The sequence below is a fragment of the Sciurus carolinensis genome, chromosome 1 (assembly GCF_902686445.1).
Source record: "Sciurus carolinensis chromosome 1, mSciCar1.2, whole genome shotgun sequence".
NCBI lineage: Eukaryota > Metazoa > Chordata > Mammalia > Rodentia > Sciuridae > Sciurus > Sciurus carolinensis.
In genome coordinates, this window is record NC_062213.1 from 107,082,766 (window position 1) to 107,110,573 (window position 27,808).

The following is a 27,808-nucleotide window of genomic DNA, read 5'->3' on the forward strand; positions in this document are numbered from 1 at the left end:
CAGGCGTAATCGAACGGGACTGAACCTGCGCAGACTCAGAAAACGCAAGCGAACCTTAGGTCCCTGCAATGGCGGGCACGGGGTTGGTGGCTGGCGAGGTTGTGGTGGATGCGCTTCCGTATTTTGATCAAGGTTATGAAGCCCCTGGCGTGCGAGAAGCGGTGAGTGTGGTGTGTCTATGTAACTGACAACGCTCGCTTGTCCCTTGGCGGAGGAGGCACGTTACAATTTGTCATCCCTAACCTGGCCCCTGTTTTTTTTAGGCGGCAGCGTTGGTGGAGGAGGAAACTCGCAGATACCGACCTACCAAGAATTACCTGAGCTATCTGACAGCCCCGGATTATTCTGCATTTGAAGTAAGTGTGAGTCTTCAGCTATGCGTATGAATGAGGATACCTGTGGATCTTTATTTTGGAGTAAGAGCTTTAGCTACGTAAATGTGAATTTTAAACTCCAGCTTAACTATTGTTTTCTTAGCCACTACTTACATGTCGTTTAGGTATGTTTATCTGAAAACAGCAGATAGATAAGCCTTGTCCAGGATTCTTATTCCGAAACCCAGAGAAAGACTTTCTGGAGCTCTGCGAACCCTTCTGATGCAAAAATCTGCGTGTGCTTATTTTTGAGATAGGGTCCGTGCATAAATTCTCAAAAGGGTCCTCTTCTCTCCAAGATCCTGTGTGCATCAAGTGAACTAGGGTTTTTAATACATGTAAGCTTAATTACCAATGCTCTTTGGAACCACCGGAGGGCGACATTTCTATCAAAGCTCAGATATTTAGCAAATTATGTGAATGAGTGGGAGAACCATGTTTAAGTGTATACCATTTTAAATGCCTAACCTAAAAGTGCACCCAGGATACTACTTAGCATCTAATCATCTAACTAAAAAGTAAAATGTTATTTCTAAAATATTGGATTCTGTTAAGACATTTCAACCCATACATGTTAAGGGATTTTATTTCCCTCCCAATATTTGATCATTTATTTATGAAAGGACTGTTATTAAAAGGTATTACAGGACTAGGGATGTAGCTTAGTGATAGAGCATTTGTGGAGCATGGCAAAGCTGGGAGGTCTAGTAGCCATCAACAGACACACACACACACACACACACACACACACACGGTAGTTATTTGTTGCTTAATGAATGGAATACACTATCTAATGATAATGTGGTTGCTGGTTTATTTCATGTTACACCAACATCCTATCCTAGATACCACAGGTCGATCACTTCTGATGACCTTGTAATAGTCAGTAGAGGAGGAAAATAATATATATGAGGGTGCTGCTGGCATAAGGGGGTATACTGTTTTAAAGTAAAATTTTTAGTAAATAGGAGTACACACAATTGCATAGTATACCTGGGCATGGTGGCACATGCCTGTAATCTTAGCTACTCCAGAGGCTAAAGCAAGAGGATAACAAGTTTAAGGCCAGCTGGGGTAATAGAGCAAGACTCTGTCTCAAAATAAAAAATTAAAGGGTTTGAGGATTCTTCTCAGTAGTAGAGATCTTGCCTGGCATGTGGGAGGCCCTGGGTTTAATCCCCAGTACCACCAAAAAAAAGCATAGTAAATACATCAACTAGTAACATACTTGTATACTATCATTGTCAAATAATGATTGACAGTGTCATAGATTTGTGCCGGCATCTCCACAAACACATGTATTGCACTGTGACATTAAGATGGCACTAGACAATAGGTATTTTTCAGCTCCAGTGTAATCTTATGGTACCACCTTCAAATATGTGACCCATCAATGCTATTTTCCCATGCTTTTTTTAAGTCTTTTTAAAGTTGTTATTATTTTTATTTGTTGTTGTTTGTTTGTTTGGTGGTTCCGGGGATCAACTCAAGGCCTCTCTTTCTTCTTAAAAAATTCTAGTCATGCTACATTGCCCAGGCTAGACTTGAATTTTCTTTTCTCTCTTTTTTTTTTTTTTTTTTTTTGGTACTAGGAATTGAACCCAGGGACATTTAACCACTGAGCCACATCCCCAGACTTCTAAAAATATTTTTATTTAGAGACAGGGTCTCACTGAGTTACTTAGGGCCTGGCTAAGTTGCTGAAGCTGACTTTAAACTTGGGATCCTCCTGCCTGAGCCTCCCGAGCAGCTGGGATTACAGACATGCACCACTATGCACAGGTAGACTTGAACTTTCAGTCCTCCTCTCTCCGTCTCCCATGTAGCTGGGATTGTAAGCATGTACCATCGTGCCCCATTGCTTCCTTGTTGTTCTGATTTCTGGCGGTTTCAGATAACAACATTCAGTCACAAACTTTTAAATACTTTAATTTGTTTAATCATTTTTCTTTCCCTCTCTTAAATACAACATACTTCCTACATTTATAACTAGTATAATGATTATTCAACCCCTTCTTGATAATAGTTGGTAATAGTGTACTGGACTCACTATCTCACTCAGTCTACAGAATGGCCCTATGAACTATATAACTCTTCATTTACCATTTTCAGTGAAACAGAGTCTTGCTCTGTTGCCCAGACTGGCTGCAGACCTCTGGGCTCAAAGATTCCTCCTGCTTCCACCTCCCACATAGCTAGACAAGAGGCACAAACTACTGTGCCAGGCTGATAGCTATTTATTGTCCCATTTTTTTAGATAATAAAACAATTTTAGAAAAACTAACTTAATTCATCAAGGCCTTGACTGCTTTTCAAACTGCCTTTGAAAACTACTCTTCCTTTAATTCATTTAACAACTATTTTTGAAGATCTACGCTGAGTATTAGGGAATAGGATAGGCAAGGTCCATATACCCTGACAGAACATGCATTCTAGGGTGTTGGATTCTTGATAGATGCTATACAGAAGATTAAAATAATAATGTGATAGTGACTGATTGACTACTCTAGATTGGATGGTTGAGGGAGGACTCTAAGCTGTGATGTGACAGCTCCCTGAGTGGGAAACTTTTTGTCATCTTCATTGCCTGGCACACAGTAGGTACCCAGATGATTATCAATGAATGTGTAAAGAACTTCCCAGGCAGTTTTTTATAATGAATGCTTACTATGTGCTCAACTTGCATAGAATTTTCTGCTTTGTTTTGTTCTGCATTTTGATAACTTAGCTTCATGAACCGAACTCAATCTTTGGAGTGTTGAGCTAAAATTCCAGATCTTTTCTTACTAGCCATGTAAGTTAGGTAAGGGCTCCTTTGTTAACTTGGCTGCTTTTTTATAGCTAATTGTTGTTATTCTAGCTAAAAATCCCTGGTTTTGTGCAGAAAACAAAAGAATAACATATTTTCTTAAGAGTTGTGTGTATTCAGCAAACCCAAAAGCCGCTTTCTCCAATAAGAAATGCTCAATGTAAAACTTGTAAACAGGAATGTGGGCTTCTGGAAGTCCTTCTTTAACTTGTTCTACTGAGATTGTAGGATAGTTGAAGTCCTCAGACAACTGAAATTATCTGAGGTGACCTAAGTATTACAATAAATATTTTATTTAAACAGTTCTTTGTACTCAGGGTAGAAAATACACAGACTAGAAATGGCATTAGGATATTGAGCAAAATGTTGAACTTAAAAGAGGCATAGCCATATCACATCTTTACCATAGTGAAAGTGCTAAAGTAGATTGCAAAATAAGTTACTTTTTCTCCTTCCACGTTTCTCCTCCATTTTTTGGGAAGAGCCAGGCATGAAAATAGCAGCCAGGACCAAATAGAAAGTATAGAGTTGGACTCGTAATCTTAAAACCTCTTCTGTCTTCCCCCATTGTCAAAAAGTATTCAGATTGATGTTTCTTAACACCAGCTTCACTTGACAGACAACTTGTGTTTAAAAAATAATAATACAACTGAGTGTGGTGGTGCACACCTATAATCCCAGCTACTTGGGAGGCTGAGGCAGGAGGTTCCAAGTTTGAGGCCAGCCTCAGCAACTTAGCAAGACCCTATCTCGAAATTTAAAAAGGTCTGGGATATAGCTCAGTGGTAGAGCATTGGCATAGCATGGTCTTGGGTTCAGTCCCCGGTACTGAACAAAAAAAACTAGGATCATGTCCAGGCTCCACTTGAGACGAATTAAAAGGGAATAAGAGAGAGAGGTAAGATATGACTGCGATTAAAATTATTTGCAGAGCTCCCCAGAACCACTATTTTTAGAATTAATCCTTTCTTGGAAAGTCTGGTAGAGTAGAGGAAGGAGAATAGGAAAGAGAAGAGAGAAAGGGAGAGAAAAGTGTGGATCATGAACTGAAGTCAATTTCCATTCATGTTATGAGTTTGTTGGGATGAACCCATCTACTATGTGTAATGATAAAGCTTTAATTACAAAAAAATATAAGAATTAGTCCTTTGTTTTGTGGACTTCTTTATATATACCACCTTTCTTGCGTGAGTATGAATTAAAGCACGTGTTTGGATCTCTCTCTTTTTTTGTTTTTTTTAAGCGGGGTGGTTGTTGGTTTTTTGTTTTGTTTTTTTTTTAAGTTGTCAATGGACCTTTATTTTATTTATTTATATGTGGTATTGAGGCTCAAACCCAGTGCCTCACACATGCTAGGCAAGCGCTCTGCCACTGAGCTACAACCCACATGTTCAGATCTTGAAGAGTATTTTCCCCCCAGTACTAGGAATTGAACCCAGGGGCACTGTGCAACTGAGCTATGCCCCCAGCCCTTTATGCCCCCTTTATGCCCCCAGCCCTTTTTATTTTTTATTTGGAGGCAGGACCTCCTTCAGTTGCCCAGGCTAGTGTCAAACTTAAAATCTTTCTGCCTTTACCACCATGCCCAGCCTGAAAGCGTTTAATCCACAGAAGAATTTAGTGATGGCTCAGGTATAGCTTAGTGGGAGAGCATTTTCTCAGCATGTGCAATTCCTGGGTTCAATCCCCAGCACCTAAAAGAAAGAAGAATTGGGGGAAGGAAAATCATCCATTATAATGGGTAATATAAATAACTGAGTAGATAAAATTCAGTATTTGGTGATTATTAATTTCAGTTTGTCAGTATGATCTTGAAAATAACTTTTTCTCTTATTTATACATCAGACTGACATAATGAGAAATGAATTTGAAAGACTGGCTGCTCGTCAACCAATTGAATTGCTCAGTATGAAACGGTAAGAATATTCAAATGGAAATTTAGAAGTTATTTGTAGTAACTCCTTAATAATGAGCTGAGATTTATGAGATTCATGTATTTGCTGGCTATATCAGCAGTGTAAAGAACAGAATAGAGTGGGGTCTAAATGCAAACAAGTATTATGTCCCTTCCCAATATTTTTCTCTAGAAAGATACTATTTTACAAAAAAATGGTAGCAAAGTTTTTTGGAGCCTAGGTTTTCCTTTTATATATTAAGACATTTTTCAGAAACATTATTTTTCTTTTTAAAGATGATAAAGCAAACTTAAGGCAGCCCATGGTGACAGTTAACAGGGACCACCGCAGTAGGGTCTTGCAGTGTGAAAGAAGGATTGAACTGAACTTCCAGTAACATTATTAAATAGCTAATATGGTAGTCCTTTATGTGAATATAATATAGTTTTCTTAACTAATTTATATTGAAGCGAACTTTTTTTTTGTAACTGTAGATAATAGTGCTAAATCTCATTTGTAAATTAATTTGTTTCCTAGGATTAATAGGTTTCTTTTTTTGCAAGGTCTGCATCTTCAGTCTTCTGCAGTTTTTTAATAGTGTGCATAGACCCATGGGGCATTCTGTTGGGAGGAAGGATAAAACCTTGGCAGAATATATGGGTTTATTTTATTTTGTTGTTTAATTTCAGATATGAACTTCCAGCCCCTTCCTCGGGTCAAAAAAATGACATTACTGCATGGCAAGAATGTGTAAACAATTCTATGGCCCAGTTAGAACATCAGGCAGTTCGAATTGAGAATCTGGAACTAATGTCCCAGCATGGATGTAATGCCTGGAAAGTATATAATGAGTAAGCTTCTTTCTCACCCATCCTACCTAAAACTTTAGTATTTTTTTAAAGTGTGGAGACTGGGTAGCAGAAGCGGGATAAAAATAATAAAGCTAGATTTAACTTGGGATCATGTCCTAGAACTAACCCCTATGAAAATCCAGTGCTTTGAGACCCACCTCAAAGTTTGAGTCTAATGAGACTTTTAACTACCACATTTACTGTAGAATGTTGTAAGAAAATGGGTTCTGAGGACCAGTTTGCAAGTCACCTGATAGAATATAATCCTTAATGTTGGGATTGCTTATGGAATTGATTCTCATTAGTCCCAGTATCTCTGAATTAACAAACACTGTACCGTTTCTTCTAGAGGTATGTATATGTATATGTACATACACTCTTAAGTTATCTTAGAAACAACTAAGTGGTTAGATTATTTCTGTGATTCCTTTGAGTCTCATGAGTGTATGTAAAACTCTTAGACTGTTTTCTAAAACAATTATGTAAAATACAACCACAAAATAATAGATACTTTTTCTGTAATCTTCTAATTATAAGTTTCTATGGCCATATCATGAGCCAGTGGGAAAACCCAGAATTTGGGGAAACTACAGGACAAACATCTCAGCTTCTTTTATGAATATACAAAAGAAGGGAAGGAACAAAAGGAAAAATGAGATCTGGATGATCAGAAAATTTAAGAACCAGGCACAGCAGCACATACCTGTCATCTCAGCAGCTGGGGAGGCTGAGGCAGGATTATCATGAGTTCAAAGCCAGACTCAGCAAAAATGAGGCACTAAGCAACTCAGTGAGACCCTTTTCTTTTTTTTTTTTTTTTTTTTTGTGGTGCTGGGGATTTGAACCCAGAGCCTTGTGCTTGCAAGGCAAGCACTCTACCAACTGAGCTATATCCCCAGCCCAGTGAGACCCTTTTCTAAATAAATTATAAAATAGGGCTGGGGATGTGGCTCAGTGGTCGAGTGCCTCTGAGTTCAATCCCTGGTAGAAAGAAACTTAAGAAACAGATCAGTTAAGAAAACTTGTTTCCTAAGGGGAACATGATTCTTGTCTTCAAGAAAATTTATATTGTCAAAGAGACAAATTCTAGGTCAGGTAACCAGTAAGCAGTGATTTGGATGTCCAAAAATTGAGAACATAGAGGGAAGAACCATTATTTTAAAGAGAACATTGCTTTCCAGTCTGCCTAGCTTCCCTGATTGAAATTCTGCCTATAGTACCCTCTCCCTCTTCTTGGTAACTATATAACTATGGTGCACATTATCTTTTTTCCCCTTAATCATATAGTATTCTTCACTGTTGAACATTCTCCTGAGCATTTTTTGTCTCCTCCAAACTCAGTAGAAGCTTCTCCAGAGGTGGTCTACTGCTATACAAAATACTATATTTAGTCAAAGCAAATTTAAGAAGGAGAATGGAACAAGGAAGAATACAACAAATAACCTTTAAGGAGAAGGTGTTTGAAGATCAAATCAGGAGAGAATTGCATTTAGTGCAAGGAAACCAGTGAGTAGAGGTAGGAGGGTAACTCGGCAGCAGCAGAAGATTTGAGTTACAAAGGCCAGGGGAGACACGTGAGAGGCTCTGGTTCAATGCCCAGCACCACAGCACAACCAGGAAATGGTATTAATCTGGAGCAATAGTAAGTAGGGCCAGAGGTGTTCAAAAGGACCCTAAGAGGAAATTGATAATGGTATGTGAATTATGTCTCAATAAAGCTGTTGTTTAAATTTAAAAGAGATTGAAATCTACCATCAAATCACTTCTAATGATAGTGATCACATGGTACTCTATATTGAACTTTTCTCCTGTGTTCGTTAGAAGTGACTTGGACTGATACCTGAATCTCTAGCCTCCTACAACTGCTTCCTTTTCATTTAATAGCAGAGATCAGAGTTGAGAAAGACAAGATTAATGTAATTATGGAAATTGAGATATAAAAGGATATTCTGTCTTCTAAAAAATAGTATACACCGAGACAAACATAAATACAGTTACCATACTAGACAAAGGTACCAAAAACATTCACTGGAGAAAAGATAGCCTATTCAATAAATGGTGCTGAGAAAATTAGAAATCCACATGTAACAAAATGAAGTTAAATCCCTGCACAAAGCTCAACTCGCAAAGTAGTTCAAAGACTTAGGCACTAGACCTTGTGCCTAATAGAAGAAAAAGTAGGCCCAAATCTCATGTCAGCTTAGGATCTGACTTCCTTAACAAGACTCCTAAAGCACAAGAAATAAAATCAAGAATCAATAAGTAGGATGGATTCAAACTAAAAAGTTTCTTAGCAAAGACAACAAACAATAATGCGAAGAGAGAGCCTACAGAATAGGAGAAAATTTTTACAACACGCACCTCAGATAGAGTATTAATCTCCAGGATATATAAAGAACTCAAAAAACTTAACAACAAAAACCCCCCGAGTAATCCAGTCAATAAATGGGCAAAGGAGCTAAACAGACCTTCACAGAAGAAGAAATGCAAATGGTCAACAAATAAATGAAAAAATATTCATCATCCCCAAAACTACTCTTAAGATTTCATCTCACTCCAATCAGAATAGCAGTTATCAAGAATAGAAACAACAGGGCTGGGGATATGGCTCAGTTGGTAAAGTGCTTGCCTCCCATACACAAGATCCTGGGTTCAATTCCCAGCACCGCAAAAAAAAAAAAAAAAAAATAGAAACAACAATAAATGTTGGTGAGGATGAGGGGGACCACTCATACATTGCTGGTAGGACTGCACATTGGTGCAACAATTATGTAAAGCAGTAAGGAGATTACTTAGAAAACTTGGAATGGAACCATCATTTGATCCAGCTATCCCACTTCTTGGTTTATACCCAAAGGACTTAAAATAAGCATATTACAGTGATGCAGCCACATCAATGTTTATAGCAGCTCAGTTCACAGTGCCCTTTCACAGATGAATGGATTAAAAAATGTGACATATATACACAATGAAATATTACTCAGCCCTAAAAAAAGAATAAAATTATGGCATTTGCCAGTAAATGGATGGAGCTGGAGAATATCATGCTAAGTGAAATAAACCAATCCCAAAAAACCTAAAACTGAATGTTTTCTCTGATATGCGGATGCTAATTCACAATAATGAAGGGCTAGGGAAGAATAGAATTACTTTAGATTAGATAGAGGGGAGTGAAGGGAGGGGAGGGGGTACAGAGGTAGGAAGGATAGTAAAATGAGTCAGACATTACCCCATGTACATATGACTATATGACCAGTGGGATTCTATATCATGTACAACCAGAATGAGAAATTACACTCCATTATATATGATGTATCAAAGTGCATTTTACTGTCATGTATAACTAAAACAAATTTTAAAAACTTTTTAAAAAAGGATATTGAGAAATACAGAGATTAAAAAATGAGTATATCAGATATTTTTCATCTTCTCAATGAAATTAAGTCATGATAAGCCAGGAGTGCCTATAGTCCACAGAGGCTGTAGGCACAAGTGTTGTCTGAGTCAAGGAGTTCAAGGCCAGCCTGGGCAGCATAGTCGGAACCCATCTCCAAGAAAAAAGTCACAATAGTTAAAGAAATGACATAAGTACTCAAAATGAAAGTATCTGTAAGCTGCTTAGACCTAGAGTTTAAATGACCTGAAATCCAACCAGGTGCAGTAGTGCACACCCTGTAATTCCAGCAACTTAGCAAGACCCTATCTCAACATAGAACAGATGGAGGGACTGGCTGGGATCTAACTCAATGAAGTGCTCCGGGTTCAATCCCTAGTATGAAAAAAAATAAATAACCAGTGTGAAATCCAGTTCTAAAACCTGTATTACCTTGATCAGGTTACTTGATCCCTCTAAGCCTTGGTTTACTCACATGTGAAATTGGAATAATAACTCATACCTATCTCAGTTTCTGTGAGAATAAAATTAACTAATGTTTATGGAGTATCTAAGGTATTTGGCACAGAGATCTCATTGTTTATTTTTTTAGCAGGAAAATGTAAGTTCGTATGAAGTACATAGTTTAGCTGGTACCATTAGGTTTTAATGTTCCTTAATCTGATTTTCCTTTTTTCCTTCTTTAGAAATCTAGTTCATATGATTGAACATGCGCAGAAAGAGCTTCAGAAGTTAAGGTAAATTGTTTTTCCTATTGTTTTAGGATAACATTTAAGTGACCCCTTAATAAACAGTGGAAGAAAAAAGAAAGCGATAAGACTATAGCCATATGACAGTAAACATTGATCAGTCTTTGTCCAACATCTAGCACTGAATTTGCCCTTCCTGAGAGGAATTAGGCTTAAAGTCTGAAACATCTCTACCAGGCTGTGTACAACTTGCAAGTCTGCAGACATAGAAAAGGGACTTTAAAAGAGGGGGAACATTGTAGAATAACAAGTATAACCTGAATTATATAAAAACTGGTCTTTGCATTCATTTGCACATAGAGGAAAGAATCTATGACACCCACTGTCTTAGTTCATTTCCTGATACAAGCAGCATAATACCTCAGACTTGGTAAATTTTAAAGAAAAGAGGTTTACTTTGGCTCACTGTTCTGGAAATCCAAGGTCAAGGGCTACATCTGGTTATTGCCTTGCTGGCAGAGTCCCAAAGTGGTGTAGGACTTAACATGGTAAGAAATGGGGAAGTGGTATATGTGGGTGTTCAGGTCGCTTTCTCACTATTACAAAACCTGGTGTATTTAATAAGTGGGACTTCATATTGTTACTCTGTCTAATCCCAATCACCTCTCAGAGGCCTACCTTGACCACCATAGTTAAATTAACTTTTTTTTTTTTTTTTTGGTACCGGGAACTGAACTCAGGGACACTCGACCACTGAGCCACATCCCCAGCCCTATTTTGTGTTTTATTTAGACTCACTGAGTTGCTTAGCACCTCACTTTTGCTGAGGGTGGCTTTGAACTCAAGATCCTCCTGCCTCAGCCTCCTGAGCTGCTGTGATTACAAGCATGTACCATCATGCCCAGCTTCTATTAACCTTTCACTCTGTTGATAATGCACAGTGGGGATTAAAGTTCAACATGAATTTTGGAGGGGACAGATCATATTTAAACCATTGTACCTACCAAAACCTCAATAGCATTTACTAGGAAGTGGGAGAAGTGCATGGGAGAAGTCCCTCACTTTCGATTGTAATCTATGTGCATGTTTGGGTATGCTTTTTATTTTTCATAATGAGCCTCTTTTATGAAATTTGTAATTGAAAAATTAAAAGAAAGCTAACTCCTAAAATTAGTCTGTGATTTTATATATATCTGTTCTAAGGACATTAAAAGTTTTCTCATATTGACTATTTACGTATGTCTATTCTAAAGAGATTAAAGATATTCTCATATTGACGATTAGTTTTTCTGTTCATTTTACTCTTAACGTTAAAATGTAGTTGGGTTGTGTAAATAACTTTTTGCAGGAAACATATTCAGGATTTAAACTGGCAGCGAAAGAACATGCAACTCACAGCTGGATCTAAATTAAGAGAAATGGAGTCAAAGTGAGTGTCAATAATTCCATCATGTTTTAAACTTCTTAACCCATTCTGAGATCACGGTTCAGTAAGATTTGAACAGTATTCACATGGAATGCCACAGGTGTCAGATGCTGTTTTCTGAAATCTGCCCTTTACTATTTCAAAATCTGCTTCTTTCTGAAGTGTTTAAATGGAGAAAGCAACAAGAGAGTTATAAACTATAAGAATTGGACCACAGCCAAGTGACCTGGTCTTAGAGTGCCTGCCATGTTTTTAGTCCAGTATTTCTGGCTCTTGATAAAACCTACCTATATTATATTTTTTTCATTTTTTACTTACTTTTTGTCAGCACTGGGAATTAAACCCAAGGCCCTCCCACATGCTGGGCACTCTATATCACTGACTAGCCCACCACTCCCCCTTTTTTCCCTTTCTTTTTTATTTTGTGGTACTGGGGGTTATATCTAGGACCTTGCACATGCTAGCAAGTATTCTACCACTGAGCTGCACTCCCAGCCCTTATATTTTACTTTGAGAAAAGGTCTTACTGAGTTACACACAGTGGCCTCAAACTTGTGATCCTCCTGCCTTAGCCTCCCAAGTAGCTAGGATTATAGCCTCCTTGAGATGTTTCAGGGGAAAGGGAGCCTTCCATAAATCTGCAGTTTATTTTTTTGTCATTCTAGAATTGTTTCTGCCATGTTTCTATAATTGTTCCTTCTGCCTTATTTTCTCTTCTGGTAATCCAGTACTGTCTTGCGTTACTCTTTCCTATCTTTTATATCTTATTGATTTGCTCTTCTGTTTTTACTTACTTTTTTATTAATTACACTTCTTATTTTGAAATAATTGTAGATTCACATGGGATTGTAAGAAATAATAAATGGGGAATGAAATTACCAAATTATGTTATGTCCATATATGAATATACCACAAAGAAACCCCACTTACAAATATAATTATAACATGCTGATTAAAATAGTAGTATTAGTACTAGTAGTAGTAGGGAGATCAGTAGAGTACAGCAAGCAGGACGGGGGAAGGAAAGAGAAAGGTACTGGGAAATGAGATTGATCCAATTGTATGCATATACAAATATGGGAAGTGAGATTGATCCAATTATATGCATATACAAATATGGCATAATGAATTTTCACTATAATAAAATGCCAATTTAAAAATAATAATAATAAAAATACAGAGATACTCGGGAGGTTGAAGCAGGAGGATTGAAAGTTCAAAGCCAGCCTGAGTGACTTAGTGAGACCCTGTCTCAAAATAAAAAGACCTAGGGATGTAGTTCAGTGGTAGAGTGCTTGGCTAGCATATGCAGAACTCTGGGTTTGGCCCCAGTACTGCAAAAAAAGACAGTCTCTGTACCTTTGACCTAATTTTCCACAATTGTGTCTCTCTTTTTTTTTTTTTTTTTTTAATGAAAAGTTAAGTGTTACAACCCTGAATGAAATTGTACATCCATTTAAAATTAAATATTCTAAGAAAAATTTTATATTGAGTAATATTTCATTTTCTTTTTTTTTTTTTTTTCTTTTTTTTTTTTTTTCATTTTTTAGTTGGGTGTCCCTGGTCAGTAAGAATTATGAGATTGAACGGACTATTGTGCAACTAGAAAATGAAATCTTTCAAATTAAGCAGCAAAATGGAGAGGCAAACAAAGAAAACATCCGGCAAGATTTCTGAAAAGACTAATTTGGTGGGTAGAAAGGAAGAAAAATTGGACTTTCACAGAATATCAGAAATCTGAACTTTCTCTGAAATATGAAGAACAATAGCTTCTCATGGAAACCATTGATGGTTAAATATTCAGAAACCACAAAATATGTAGACTTTTGTATTAACTATTTGTATATCTTAATGAAATAAAGATTTTCAACTTGGTAGTACTTTAATAGTTGTGAAAAATAACTTCAGGATTTCAAAATAAGTATGACCTTAGAATAATATTTCATAGAACTAACTTTGAGTACTTGGACCATGTTTGTAACAAAGGCCCTTTAAGGCTTTCAACAGGTACAAGAAGCTGGAAGCTTTTGGGGTTATGATTTTGTCAATAAAGAAGAAGTACTACAAGAGGCTGAGGCAGGATAATTGCAAATTGGAGGCCAACCTAGTAACTTAGACCCTGTCTCAAAATAAAAAGGGCTGGGATGTAGCTCAGTGGTAGAGTGCCTCTGGGTCTGATCCTCAGTACCCACAGGGAAGAGAAGTAGTTCTAAACTCATTTTTGATTACCATATGTGGTTAATCTTGGTTGTCAGCTTGACTACCTTGAAAAATAACTAGAAAATTGGTGCCAAGAAGTGAGGTCATTGCTGTGACTGTATGAATAATGTGGTTCAGAAGCTTTTAAAATTGGTTTGCAGTCAGAATTTGGGAAAGTTTGTAGAAGCAGGCTACAGAAAGCCTAGAACGCTGTAAGCAGAGCTTAATGGGAGATTCTGGTGAGGACTTGGAAGATCAGAATGCTGATAGAAATGTGGACACCAAGGGTTATGCTCAGGTTTTAGTTGGAAATAAAGGATTTTGGGGACTGAAGGCCACCCACTCACTTTACACTGTGACAAAGGATTTGAATGCATTTTGTCCATGCCTGAGGCTTTGTGGGAGGCTGAATTTGAAGATGACAAATTGACCAACCTGACAGAATAAATTTTAAGGCCGCACAACATTCAGGATATTCCTGGCTGCTTTTAACCAGATTTACAGTGAGAATCAGCAGCACAAATCAAGTGAAAAATTTTAAAAAACTTGTGAATCACCCAGAAAAGGAGCATGTTTAAGGGTGTTGCCAGATGAATAGGGCCATTTTGTTTTTGTTTTTGTTTTTGTTTTTTTAAAGCAGGTTATTTGCACCAGGACAATAGAAAAGATGCCTTGGGTGCATCTCAGGAATCTGCAAGACGCCACTTATCACAGGCTCAAAAGTTATAATCTTAAATTCTTTTGAGAAGAGGGCCCCAGGGTGCACAGAACAGCTTAGGGAATTGTTTCCCTGGGATTTGCCTGTGTTGAGCCATCAAGGTACTCAAGAAGCCACCGCAGTCATGTTTGGAGTGGGCCCTGGTATAGCTCATGCTGGAAGCAGACCTTGACATATCAGATTCACAGGATTCTGGTTTTACAGGCATGTAGAATGCAAGAGTCATGAGATTTCAAAGGAAAGCATGGGAGGCCAGGCAGTATGTGTCAGGGTCAGAGATTCTGCAAGCAACCCAGACTGCAGAACACACGAAACTGTTGAGAGTGAAGCTGAAGCTACAGTGAAAACCCCAGGAAGTTGAAGATGCCAGGGAATGAGGAATGCTGAGGGAAGCTGGAAGCAGTGAAACAGAGTCAATGGAAGAGAATGGTCATGTTGGCTGCAGCCAGCAAGACTGCAGGGGTGGGGCTCTTCAGTCCCTTTGGTGGTCACTTCACTACCATGTGCCTTGGATGCTGGACATGAAGCTATAGCACTTAATGTTTGCCTTGCTAAGTTTCAGTCTTGCTTGGTCTGAAGCCCTTATTCCTTCCCTTGGGAATGGGAATGTTTGCCCTGTGACTTTGTATCTTGGAAATATGTAACTTGTTTTTAGGATTTTTTAATTTAATTTTATTTTTTTTTTTAGGGTTGGGGTTATGGCTCAGTGGTAGAGCACTTGCCTAGCATATGTGAAGTAATGGGTTCAATCCTCAGCACCACATAAAAATGAATAAATGAATATTATGTCCATCTACAACTAAAAAAAATTCAAAGGTTTTTTTTTTAGAGGTTCAAAGCTAAGTATCTGAGTCTCAGGACACTTTGGACTTGGAGTTTTAAGCAAGGTTGAAACTATTAAAACTGTGAAGTCTTATTTGGGATGAACTGAATACATTTTGCATTGTGAAATGGACTTGAACCTTTGGGGGTCTGGTACAGAACTCTATAATTTGGATCTTGAACACTCCCCCCACCAAAGGCCCATGTATTGACAGCTTGGTCCCCAGCCTGTGGTGCTGTTTAGAGGTAACTGGAGCTTTAGGAGGTGACCTAGTATAAGAAATGAGGTCACTGGAGGTGTGCCCTTGAAGGAGATACTGGCACCTCAGGTGACCTCAGCTCTCTTTGCTTCCTGGCCACCATGATGTGGGCAGCCTCATCTACCACACACTCCCACTGCCATGAGGAAGCATCTCACCTCAGTCCCAAAGGTAACTGGGCCAACTATGTACTCAAGCCTTGGAAACTGTGAGCCAAAATAAGCCTCTTTTCTTGTTGATAGGTAGTTTACCTCACGTATTTGTCACAGCAACAGAAAGTTGACTTAACACACCAAAAGCTGACTATGACCAGAAATAAGTGGCTGCATATATGATATTGTCATTGTTGTCATTAAAGGTAACAGTTACATCAGACTTCATACGTGCTGAACCTTGTTCTGAACGTGTTAGGTAGATGAGCTGGATTTACACAAATAATCATTTGAGCCAGTTGCAGTGACTCACGATGTAATCCCAGTGGCTCTGGGGGCTGATCTGAGTTCAAAGCTAATCTCAGCAATTTAGTGAGACCCTAAGCAACTCAGTGAGACCCTGTCTCTAAATAAAATACAGAAAGACCTGGGGATGTGGCTCAGTGGTTAAGTGTCCCTGAATTCAATCCCCGGTACCAAAAAAAAAAAAAAATCATTTGAGCTGGGCATGGTGAAAGCTACCTATGGTCCCAGCACTTGGAAGGTCACTTGAGCCCAGAAGTTCACTAAGCATGGGCAACATAACAAGACCCATCTCAAAAAAAAAAGAGGGAAAAGAAATCATCTGATCCTCATAAAAACCTCAAAAGGTTGGTACTCTTTTTCCCATATAAAGCTGTTTGATAGACACCAGTTAAGTAATTTCCTCCAGTTATTTTGTGACTAGAAAGTGTCAGGGGGCTGGGGCTGGGGTTTAGCCTTCAAACACTTACCTATGCATAAGACCGTGGGTTCAACCCCCAGCACTTCAAAAAGAAAAAAATGTGTCAACCATGTTTTTTATACAGTAGTGCAACTCCAAAGTTGGTGTTTTTTTCTTTTTTCTATCCATTTGCAGCATACAAAAGACTTAGTCGTGTGTGTGTGTGTGTGTGTGTGTGTGTGTGTTACCCGGAATCAAAACCAGGGCTTCATGCATACTAGGCAAGCACTCTACCACTGAGCTCCAGCTCCAATCCTTGTTTAAATTTTATTTTGAGACAGGGTCTTACTAAGCTGCCCTGGTGGGACTTGAACTTGTGATCCTCCTGCCTGAGCCTCCCAAGTAGCTGTATCACCATGCCCAGCCAGAGGCTATCAACATACAAAGGCCTTGTACTGAGGGATGAACACGCTACCAGAAAAACAAAGATGTTCAGCATTCATATTACAAAATAAACCTAAAGCGCTAAGGTCACAGCTCAGTGGTAGAGTGCTTGCCTAGCATGTGTGAGGTACTAGGTTCGATTCTCAGCACCACATATAAATAAAAAAGGTTGGCTGGGGAGATAGCTCAGCTGGTAGAGTGCTTGCCTCGCAAGCACAAGGCCCTGAGTTTGATCCCCAGTACCGCAAAAAAAAAAAAAAAAAAAATGGTTCATGGACAACTACAAAAAAAAGCCTAGAGCTTTTTGACCTGTGATATTGAAAATGGCCAGTGCTTTTGAAGTTAAGTTTCACTTGCCCAGCAATTTGTATAATATGACCCCCATTTAGGAATTTTTAAAGTCATCTTTTTTAAGCATTGCATATTGACATTTCCATACCTTCTGTACACATTTAGTATGGAGTTTTATGCTTTAGCTGTCAAACATTTCACATTATTATAAAGTGGGGTTCATACTCAGGAGTTCAGTTTTGCCCATCTTTTGTACAAAATTATATTAATTTTTTTTTTTTTTTTTGCGGTGCTGGGAATCGAACCCAGGGCTTTGTGCTTGCAAGGCAAGCACTCTACTGACTGAGCTATCTCCCCAGCCCTATTAAATGTTTTTGTGTATTTCCCTTTTTAAATACAAATGACTAGGAAATGGATATATGAGATATGATATGCTAAAATTGGAAAAACTTTGGACTCATTTTGAAGGTTGATCTTGAACTGATGACTGCTCAATTACGGAGGAATGTTAATTAAAATTACTTAAGTAACAGTCAAAAAGGTATAGTGACAAAGTGAAAAATCTTGATAAAGATTTAGAATCAGCATCCAAATCTATTTTAGTGATCTAAATTCTGAGGAAATTTGGTAGTGTGTTGGAATTTTTGGTGGAGATGAGGCTTACTACATATTAGGGGGGAAATTACAGGGGCTGAGGTGTAGCTCAGTGACAGTGTTTACCTAGCATACACAATGCTCTGAACAAAAAAAACAAGACTATAATTTAGGATTGTGCTATGTTCTAACTTTCTAGAAAGAATCATCTTGGTCTCCACGTTTTTCCTTTTGACTCTTCTAAAATTTATTTATGTGTTCTTTTAGTTGTTATAATGCTGGTGATCAAACCCAGTGTCTTACCCAACTAGGTGAGCACTCTACCACCAAGCTACATCTCCAGCCCTCTAAGCTTATTTAGAGATTGACATAAAAAAGAAAGTAACTTTCCTTCACGGACAATATTTGGAAGCTTTTACACTAAATATTCCCAATTGACTTGAATGTCTTCAAGGGGTCTGTAAGCTATTTTAAGTAGTGTGTAAAATTTTTTATCTGTGTGCATTTTTAAAGAAGCATGATTTTTATCAGGATCTCAAAATGGTATAATGTGAGAAAGGTCCCTTACTTGGTAGATCAGACTTCCATCATATCAGGTTCCACCATGTGTCCATCATCCCCTTTCTCCTACCAGATTCAATCTTAGCTGAACCCTATCTTTCCTGATTAAAGAAGTTCATTCTTGAAAGAGGGATAAGATGAAATTAAAATAATGCTTCTCAAGCTTTTAATGGAGGAGAGAATACCACCTTGTGAGAGAGAGCTCTGTTTTAGGATCATAACCCTAACCTGAAGTGACCTGCCACAAGGACCTGTTGTTGCAATCTTTTTGATTTTATTTTCTTTTTCTTCTCTCTTCTTCTTTTGATTTGTTTTGATTTTTATTTATTAAATTATGTGACTGCTCCATGGGAGGATTCATTTCATTATTATTAGTTGGCCCCTGTTTCTGCTCAACCCAAGACATTTCTCCTCCAACTCTTCCCCTCCTGAGGGACTGAACTTAGGTAGTCCTCATCTCTTGCCAAAAAACTCTGTCTCTCCAATGAGATTCCTTCAAGTACTCCTGACTCTGTTGTACTGTTTGACCAGTAAGTCCTAGTCTAGTGTAGCATAGCATAGGGACTTTGCAAAGCTTGCATATTTTCTTACCCTAGATGACTGGTATGACAAGATCAGGGTTTCCACAGAAAGTTCCAGTAAATGACATCACTGAAGCCAATAGGTCAGTTTCTTTAGACTGATCATGTTTATAAATTTTGTCATATCAATCAAGATGTCTCTCCTGTTCATGACAACTGCATGGAGTTTGCAGGTGAACCCAATAAGACTTTAAAAAAACAAGCCTATGCAAAATTGGATGGTTTGTGCAATTTTGTTCTTTTGTTTTTTTTGCAGTATTGCAGATTGAAACCAGGGTGCTCTACCATGGAGCTACACTGACAGCCCTTTTTATTTTTTATTTTTTATCTTGAGACAGAGTTTCGCAAAATTGCTGAGGCTGGCCTTGAAGTTGCAATCCTGCCTCAGCCTCCCAAGTAGCTGGAATTACAGGCCTGCGCCACCATATCCAGAGACATTGGATGGTTTGCTGCAACAGGTTAACCAGCCCTACCACTGGATCTTCAATATGTGGTCAATAAATTGCCAATTGTTTAAGTCACTTTGAAGTTGGATGTTATCTCACTTGCAACATAAACCATTCTAACATTTCAAGATAAAACACTGAGGTTTTTCTGAAGGGTTTTAGCATCTGCAACAAAAGACTTGATTTTACAGTGTTTATTTCACAATATACATTTAGGGGTATGTTTTTTTCTTTCTTTTTTCAGTGTCAGGGATTGAACTCAGGGCTTCGATCATATTAGATAAGTACTGTAACACTGAGCTACAACTTGAGCCCAGGTTTGTGGTCTTTTATCTGTACATCCATAAGAGAAAATATTAGGAAGAGATAAGAATGAAGTGGTCACCCTTATCTGTCAACTTTAAGAGAAATAAAGCTGTCCAGCCCATATGAAAAGAATCACTTACCACGTTCACTGGGTTGTTTTGTAATTTGTCTTAAATTTAAAAAAAATTTTTTTTTGTACTGGGGATTGAACTCAAGAGTGCTCTATCACTGAGCCACATCCCCAGCCCTTTTCATTTTTCATTTTGAGACAGGGTCTCACTAACTTTTCCAGACTGGCCTTGAACTTGAGATCCTTCTGCCTCAGTCTCCCTAGTTGCTAGGACTATAGGTGTATGCCACCATGCCCAGCCTAAATTTGTTTTCAATTTTTATCAAAGCCACATACTTTCCAGTATGTGTAGGGCCCTGACATCAATCCCAGAACACACACACAAAAAGGCATATTTGCCTTTCTCCTCACCTACTCCATTTCCCTCTGTCTCCATTTCTCCTCTCCTTCTTCCCCTAACATCTGTTATTGCCACCCCAAACTTAGTGGTGTAGAAGAGTAACTATGATTTATTGTTATCTCTCACAGATCTGGGGGATGCCTGAGCTTAAGTGGACAGTATTCACTCAGGGTTTCTTCTGTAGTGTGGTTAGATTGTGGTTCAGATATGAGTCCTTGAAAGATCTTCCACTCATCTGCCCCTGACCTGGGAAGAAAAATGGGCTGAACAGTTGAGAATGCTGGGGAAACTTTCTCTATGACTGTGCTCTCTCTGGCATGGTGACTTCAAGGTAGTCAGACTTACATGACAACTCAGGGTTCCAAAGGCACATGTCACAGTTCAGGAGAGGATATATTACCTTCTATGTCTTGACCTTGGGAGGTACATGGAAGTATTTAGTAAGGTCAGCCCATATGCAAAAGAAAATTAATTAGACACCACCTTATACAGGAAGAATCTGTAGATTTATTTTTTATTTTTGTTTAATTTGCTTTATATTTTAATACCCCTCTTACTCCCTCTCCAATGATTCAGTCCTAAAGTTCTTAGGTGGGGTAGGCACACGTGTGCGCGCGCGCGCACACACACACACACACAGGGAAGACAATGTGAAGAGAACACACCAGGGAAAGAACACCATACTGGAATCGTGAATCTAGGCCAAGGAATGCGAAGAACTGTTTGCAACCACCAGAAGCTGGGAGAGAAGCATAGAAGATTCTTTCTAGGACCTTCAAAGAGAACATGGCCCTGCAGACACTTCAACTTCAGACTTCTAGCCTCCAGAATTGGGAAACAATAAATTTGATTGTTTTAAGTTACCTAGTATTATGGTTTGAATCTGCAGTGTCCCCGAAAGGCTCTTGCAATTAAAAGCTTGGTCCCCAATGCCATGTCCAGAGGCAAGGCTTTTGGAAGTGACTGGATCATGTGGGCTCTAACCTCATCGGTGAATTAATCCATTTGATGGATTGATAATTTGAATGGATAATTGGGAGGTAAGACCTAGTTGGAGGAAGTAGGGAAGGTGGCATTCCCTGGAAGGGATTATCTTGTCCCTGGCCCCTTCCTCATTCTCTCTGCTTCCTAGCTACCATGAACTGAGCAGTTTTCCTCCACCATGTCTTTCTACCATGATGTCTCTGCCTTGGAGCCAGATGACCATGGACTGAAACCTCTGAAACTAGGTAAAATAAATCTTCTCTGACTGGGGTTGTGGCTCAGTGGTAGAGCGCTTGCCTAGCATGTATGAGGCACTGAGTCTGATTCTCAGCACCATGTATAAATAGATGAATAAAATAAAGGTCTGTCAACATCTAAAAAATATTTTTAAAAAATAAATAAAAAATAAAAAAATCTTTCCTCCATTAAGTTGTTTTTCTCAGGTGTTTGTCACAGAAATACAAAGCTGACTAACATACCCAGTTTGTGTTTTTTGTTATGGCAACTCCCAAAACTAATACAGGTTAAGGAGAGCCCCATTTCTGAATTAAAACAGGGATTATGTCAGTGATTGCATATTGTGATCCATTCTTCCATCCTCCACCCTCTGCCTGCTCTCAGATGGAAACTGTAAGAATCCTCTGGCGAACCTGACTAGCCTGAGAGAAAAGATCTGAAGTTGTTGAAATTAAGGGTTTCCCAACAAATGATCCAGCTTGGTAACTGAGCAATGAGGCTCAACAAACTCCACCTACACACAAAGCTTCATCTTAGTTCTCCATTTTTAAATCTTAACAGAAAAGTGAGGATTACTAGATAACTGAGGCAAGCCTGCATCTTTAAAGACAAAACAAAACATATAGTTGTGGGGGGGTGCGAGTTGAGGAGGAGCCATGGAGAAAGCAGCAGATTGTGCAAGAAAAAGAAACTATTTTTAAAATATTTATTTAAGTTTTGAGACAGGGTCAGGCTAGTCTCAAACTTGAGGCCCTCCAGCCTCAGCCTCCTGAGTAGCTGGGATTACAGGCACGTCCCAAAATGTAATAGAAGATTTGAAATTAAAGTTGGTAGCTAGGCATGGTGGTGCAGACCTATAATCCCAGCTATGAAAGAGACCGAGGCAGGGGGATTGCTGGAGAACAGAAGTTGGAAGCCCCCCTGGACGACAGATGTGTGTGTGTGTGTGTCTGTTTTTTGTTTTTCTTTATGAAAGGATCTCTCCCTATCCAGGCTAATGTGGACATTTTATAAATAGCTTCAGCTAGCTAATTATCTCTGGGATTTGCTATCTTGAAGAAAAAAATGAAGCATAAAAATAAAATGACCAAAAAAATGAAAATTAAAACAACTCTAAGATTTCATCTTACCCCAATTAGAATGACTATTATCAAGAAGACAAATAATAAAAGATGTTGGCATGGATGTGAGGAAAAAGGCACACTTTTACCTTGCTGGTGGAGTTGCAAATTGGTGCAGCCACTCTGGAAAGCAGTGTGGAGAATACTCAGAAAACTTGGGGTCAACTCACCCTTTGATCCAGAGGACTTAAACTCCTTTAAGTTTATACCCAAAGGACTTAAAATCAGCACACTACAGTAACGCAGCCACATCAATGTTTATAGCAACTCAATTCACAATATCTAGATTGTGGAACCAACCTGGATGTCCTTCAACAGATGAATGGATAAAGAAACTGTGGTCTATATACATGATGGAATATTATTCAGCCATAAAGAAGAACAATATGACATTTGCAGATAAATGGATGGAACTGGAGAATATCATGCTGAGTGAAATAAGCCAATCCCAAAAAACCAGAGGCTGAATGTTTTCCCTAATAAGTGGATGATGATATATAATGGGGGAGGTGGAGTGGAGGGTGAGAGAGGAATGGAGGAACTTTAGATTATATAGAGGGAAATGAGTGGGAGAGGATATAAAAAATGGTGGAATGAGACAGACATCACTACCCTACGTAGACGTATGATTACACAAATGGTATGAATCTACATTGTGCACAACCATAGAAACGAAATGATGTATCCCATTTGTGTACAATGAATCAAAATGCAGTCTGTGAAAAATAAAAAATAAAAAATGTTAAAAAGATAAAAAATAATAATAAAGTTGGGGTTAAAAAAAATCAGGTTAATGTGGACATTTTATAAATAGCTCCAGCTAGCTAATTATCTCTGAGCTTTGCTATCTTGAAGAAAAAAATGAAGCATAAAAATAAAATGATAAAAAAGGAAAAAGAAAGGATCTCTCCCAGAAAGTGGAGCCAAAAAGACAAACATAGAAAACAGAGAAAAGATAGGAAAATAAGATCAGTCTGGTATGTCAATATCCAAATGTAATTTGAGATCCATAAAAAGAGAACAGTGGGAACAGAAGGGAGAAAAACATTAACAAAATAGTTTAAATTTTTCCGGAACTCAGAATAAGAATTTCCAGATTCAAAAAGTTTCCAATACAGTAAATGAAAGACCAACTCCAAAACATATTATTTGTGAAATTTCAGAAAAACACACACAAAAAAGATTCCGTAGGCTTCTGGGGAATGGGACGCCTGTTACATATAAAGGATCAAGAGTCAGAACGTTGGAGGGATTGGGGAAGTGCCGGGGAGTGATATTGGCCAAACATCACTATATTATGTGTATATATGAACATTTAACAATCCCATCATTATGTACAACTATAATGCACCAATAAAAAATAATGTGGAAAGAAAAAAATAAGAATGTCCTCAGGTGTCTCAACAGCAACTCTGGAAACTAGAAAGAAGACAATGGAGAAGTGCCTTCAGAATTCATAGGAAAATTTATTTCCAATCTAGGGCTCTACATGTAACCAAATTATTAGTCAAACATGACAGTAGAACAAAGGCGTTTTCAGTCAAGCGTGGTGTTGCATGCTTGTAATCCAACTATTCTGGAGGCAGAGGCAGGAAGATCACAAATTCGAGGCCAACCTCAGCATGTTGGTGAGGCACTGTCCCAAAATTTAAAAAAGGGCTGGGGGCATGGTTCAGTGGTAGAGATTTGCCTACCATGTACAAGGTCCTGGATTCAATCCTCAGTACTGCAAAAATAATTAAGATGGATTAATGGGATACTTGGTACACTTATTTATGAATGAAAATTTATATTTGTTTTCCCTGCTTTCTATTCTAAGTGAAAGCAGTTATTACACTATTTATTTCCTCTATTCTTAGAATGTATTTCTGAGTGTTAGAACTCCTAATTGCAGTAAAAAGAACAAATTAAAAAAAAAAGAACTCCTATTTGCAGTGACAGAAAATTAATTTAAACTACCTTAAACAATAAAAGGTGGTGATTTATTGGTTCATTAACTGGTGAGAACAGAAGTGAAATTGGCTGTAGGATCCTGTTTTTTTCTCTTCCTTTTTCTGTTTCTCCTTTTCTGGCCTTATTGACTCCTCCTACCTGTAGGCTTTCTCTGTACAACAACAGCCAAACCACAGGTAGTTCCAGACTTACACCGCCCCAGGTTAGTAATCTTAGAGGAAGGCAAGTGTATCAGTATATGTAATTCCAAAGAATGGTTCTGATTGGCCTTGTTGGATTCCGTGTTCAATCCTTGGATTCAGAAGTACAGCTAGGAGCTTGGGAACTGTGAGTGGTCAAGCCTGCATCACATATCTACCTGTGTACTGCAGTTGGTAGTTGATTGAATTGGGGTTATATTTCTCCAAAGTAAGATGGGAAGGGTGCTTTTATCAGAAGAAGATGGAAAAGAAGGAAGGCAGATAAAGATAATATGTCTATCTGGGTAAAGTGATGCTTGCCTGTAATCCGAGTGACTTGGGAGACTGAGGCAGGAGGAGGATCACAAGTTCAAGGCCAGCCTCAACAACATAGCAAGACCCTGAGCAACTTAGGGAGACCCTGTCTTAAAAAATAGGGCCAGGGATATAGTCCAGTGGTAGAGGACCTCAGGTTCAGTCACCAGAAGGAGAAAAAAAAAAGTTTGAGTTTGTTATACCTTGAACCACTTTTTTTTTTTTTTTTTTTTTTTTTTTTTGGTACCAGGGATTGAACTCAGAAGCACTTAACCACTGAGCCACATCCCCAGCCCATTTTTGTGTTTTATTTAGAGACAGGGTCTCTGAGTTGCTTAGTGCCTCACTAAATTGCTGAGACTGGCTTTGAACTCACTATCCCAGGCATGTACCACTGTTCCTGGCTACCCTGGACCTTTCCCTTAGCTGGCCCAGAATGAAAAGCAGTCCACACATCTATTCCCTGGATTTTGTTTTGTTTCTGGGAAAATTTAATAGACATGTTTTCTTTATTATAGTCTAATTATAATGAAGAATTGGAATTGTTTTCTTGCCTACTGATATGGTTTGCCCTGAAAAATAGCCATGAAAGTCAACGATTCTAAAGTTTGTCATAATGTGTTGGAAAAAAAAAATGAGTTAGGTAATTCTTCCCCCTTCTCCCCACTGCCTTTTTTTTTTTTTTTTTTTTTCCTTTTTTAGTACTGGGGATTGAGTCCAGGGGCATTTTACCACTGAGCCACAACCCCAGCCCTTTTTATTTTTTATTTTGAGACAAAGTCTCAACAAGTTGCTTAGAGCCCCACTAAATTGAGGAGGCTGGCCTCAAACTTGCTGTCTTCCTGCCTCAGCCTTCTGAGCAGCTGGGATTACAGGTGTGCGCCACCACACAAGACCAAGTTAGTTAAGGGACTGCAGTTGTGGCTCAGTGGTGGAGCACTAGCGTGGCATGTGTGAGGCACTGGGTTCAATACTCAGCACCACATAAAAATAAAGATATAAAAGCACACAAAAACATTATAAAAAGGAAAAAAGAGAAGGGCAAGGAAGGTAAAGACGGCGGCGGCCGGGGCAGGGGCCCTGGGAGTTCAGTGGCTGCAAAGGTCTGCCCGGAACGTGGTGCCGCTAGGGGCACGGACAGCCTCGCACATTACCAAGGACCTGCTGCTGGGGCGCTATGCTAAGACCCCAGAATGGGCAGCTGCCGCCAAGAAGTATACTATGCGTGTGGAAGACTACGAACCTTACCCAGATGATGGCATGGGGTATGGCGACCACCTGGAGCTCCCTTCATCGCTCACAGCATGAGAGAGATCCATGGTATGACTGGGACCACACAGACCTAAGGTTGAACTGGGGTGAACCGAAACACTGGGACCTAGACATGTACATCAGGAACCGTGTGGATACATCCCCCAACCCCTTTCTTGGAATACCATGTGTAAGCACCTTTTTGGCTTCATGACCTTCATGATTTTCATGTTCTAGGTCAGGGAGAAGCATCCCACCTACCACCTGTGTGGCCGAAGCAGTATCCTTATAATAATCTGTACCTGGAACGAGGAGATGATCCCACCAAAGAACCTGAGCCAGTGGTTCACTATGAGATCTGAGCAGAAACCATGGACTTTTGTGCCCTCTAACCAGGACTCCCTCATTTCTAGAGATTTAACCCTAATGAAATTCCTAATAAAACTCCTAATAAAACTAATAAAATCCCTAAAAAAAAAAAAAAATAGTTAAGATCTGCAGAGTTTGGGATCCCCCCCCCCCCAGTACTGGGGATCAAACCCAAGGTCTCACACATGCCAAGCAAATGCTGTACCATTAAGCTACAGTCCAAGATCTGCAGTTTTTAATAACTTTCTATTTACAAATGTACAGGTCCAAGATTATTCCTATAATATCTATCTTACTTGTTTATGTTCTAATATGTTATCTCCTTCTGTTTGTTTGTTTTGCATTTTCCCAATACTGGGGGTTGAATCCAGGGCCTCCTGCATGCTATAGCAAGTGCTCTACCACTGAGGTACATACATCTCCATCCCTTTTTTAAATTTTGTTTTGACACAGGATCTAAGTTGCCAAGGATGGCCTCAAACTTTATTTATTTATTTATTTTTATTGTAAACAAATGGGATACATGTTGTTTTTCTGTTTGTACATGGAGTACAGCATACCATTTGTGTAATCATAAATTCACATAGCATAATGTTGTTTGTTTCATTCTGTTATTTTTTCCCTTCCCCCCCACCCCTCCCACCCCTCTTTTCCCTCGATACATCCTTCCTTCCTCCATTCTTGCCCCCCTCCCTAACCCTAACCCTAAACCTAAGCCTAACACTAACACTAACCCTTCCCACCCCCCATTATGTGTCATCATCCGCTTATCAGTGAGACCATTCATCCTTTGGTTTTTTGAGATTGGCTTATCTCACTTAGCATGATATTCTCCAATTTCATTCATTTGCCTGCAAATGCCATAATTTTATCATTCTTTATGGCCGAGTAATATTCCATTATATATATATACCACAGTTTCTTTATCGATTCATCAACTGAAGGGCATCTAGGTTGGTTCCACAATCTGGCTATGGTGAATTGAGCAGCTATGAACATTGATGTGGCTGTATCTCTGTAGTATGCTGATTTTAAGTCCTTTGGGTATAGGCCAAGGAGTGGGATAGCTGGGTCAAATGGTGGTTCCATTCCAAGCTTTCTGAGGAATCTCCATACTGCTTTCCAGAGTGGCTGTACTAATTTGCAACCCCACCAGCAATGTATGAGTGTACCTTTTTCCCCACATCCTCTCCAACACCTATTGTTGCTTGTGTTCTTGATAATCGCCATTCTAATTGGGGTGAGATGGAATCTTAGGGTAGTTTTGATTTGCATTTCTCTTATTACTAGAGATGTTGAACATTTTTTCATGTTTGTTGATTGCTTGTAGACCTTCTTTTGTGAAGTGTCTGTTCATTTCCTTAGCCCATTTGTTGATTGGATTATTTGTATTCTTGGTGTAGAGTTTTTTGAG

The 27,808-nt window shown here is 38.8% G+C and overlaps 1 protein-coding gene and 1 pseudogene across 4 annotated transcripts; both read left to right on the forward strand.

The window, feature by feature from the left end:
• On the forward strand, positions 1-19,284 carry Bcas2 (BCAS2 pre-mRNA processing factor). 4 transcript variants are annotated; one of them, XM_047525791.1, is made up of 8 exons: positions 1-161; positions 264-356; positions 5,029-5,099; positions 5,768-5,929; positions 10,010-10,060; positions 11,361-11,441; positions 12,989-13,128; positions 19,102-19,284. In XM_047525791.1, exons 1-7 carry the CDS (start codon positions 69-71, stop codon positions 13,113-13,115), a joined length of 678 nt encoding a protein of 225 aa, XP_047381747.1. In that variant the 5' UTR covers positions 1-68; the 3' UTR covers positions 13,116-13,128; positions 19,102-19,284. The 4 variants fall into 4 exon arrangements, with proteins under 4 accessions (XP_047381747.1, XP_047381763.1, XP_047381741.1 ...); XM_047525807.1 differs by lacking the exon at positions 12,989-13,128; XM_047525785.1 differs by lacking the exon at positions 19,102-19,284 and having other exon boundaries at positions 12,989-13,318.
• Positions 19,285-25,359: 6,075 nt separating this feature from the next.
• On the forward strand, positions 25,360-26,262 carry LOC124990318 (NADH dehydrogenase [ubiquinone] 1 beta subcomplex subunit 8, mitochondrial-like; annotated as a pseudogene).
• The last annotated feature ends 1,546 nt before the right edge of the window (positions 26,263-27,808 follow it).

Excerpts from the sequence above, each read along its gene's own strand:
- Bcas2 (XM_047525791.1), top strand. The coding sequence starts at position 69 with ATGGCGGGCACGGGGTTGGTGGCTGGCGAGGTTGTGGTGGATGCGCTT. Across the intron at positions 357-5,028 it reads CGGATTATTCTGCATTTGAA|ACTGACATAATGAGAAATGA; the intron begins GTAAGTGTGAGT and ends TTTATACATCAG. Across the intron at positions 5,100-5,767 it reads GAATTGCTCAGTATGAAACG|ATATGAACTTCCAGCCCCTT; the intron begins GTAAGAATATTC and ends GTTTAATTTCAG.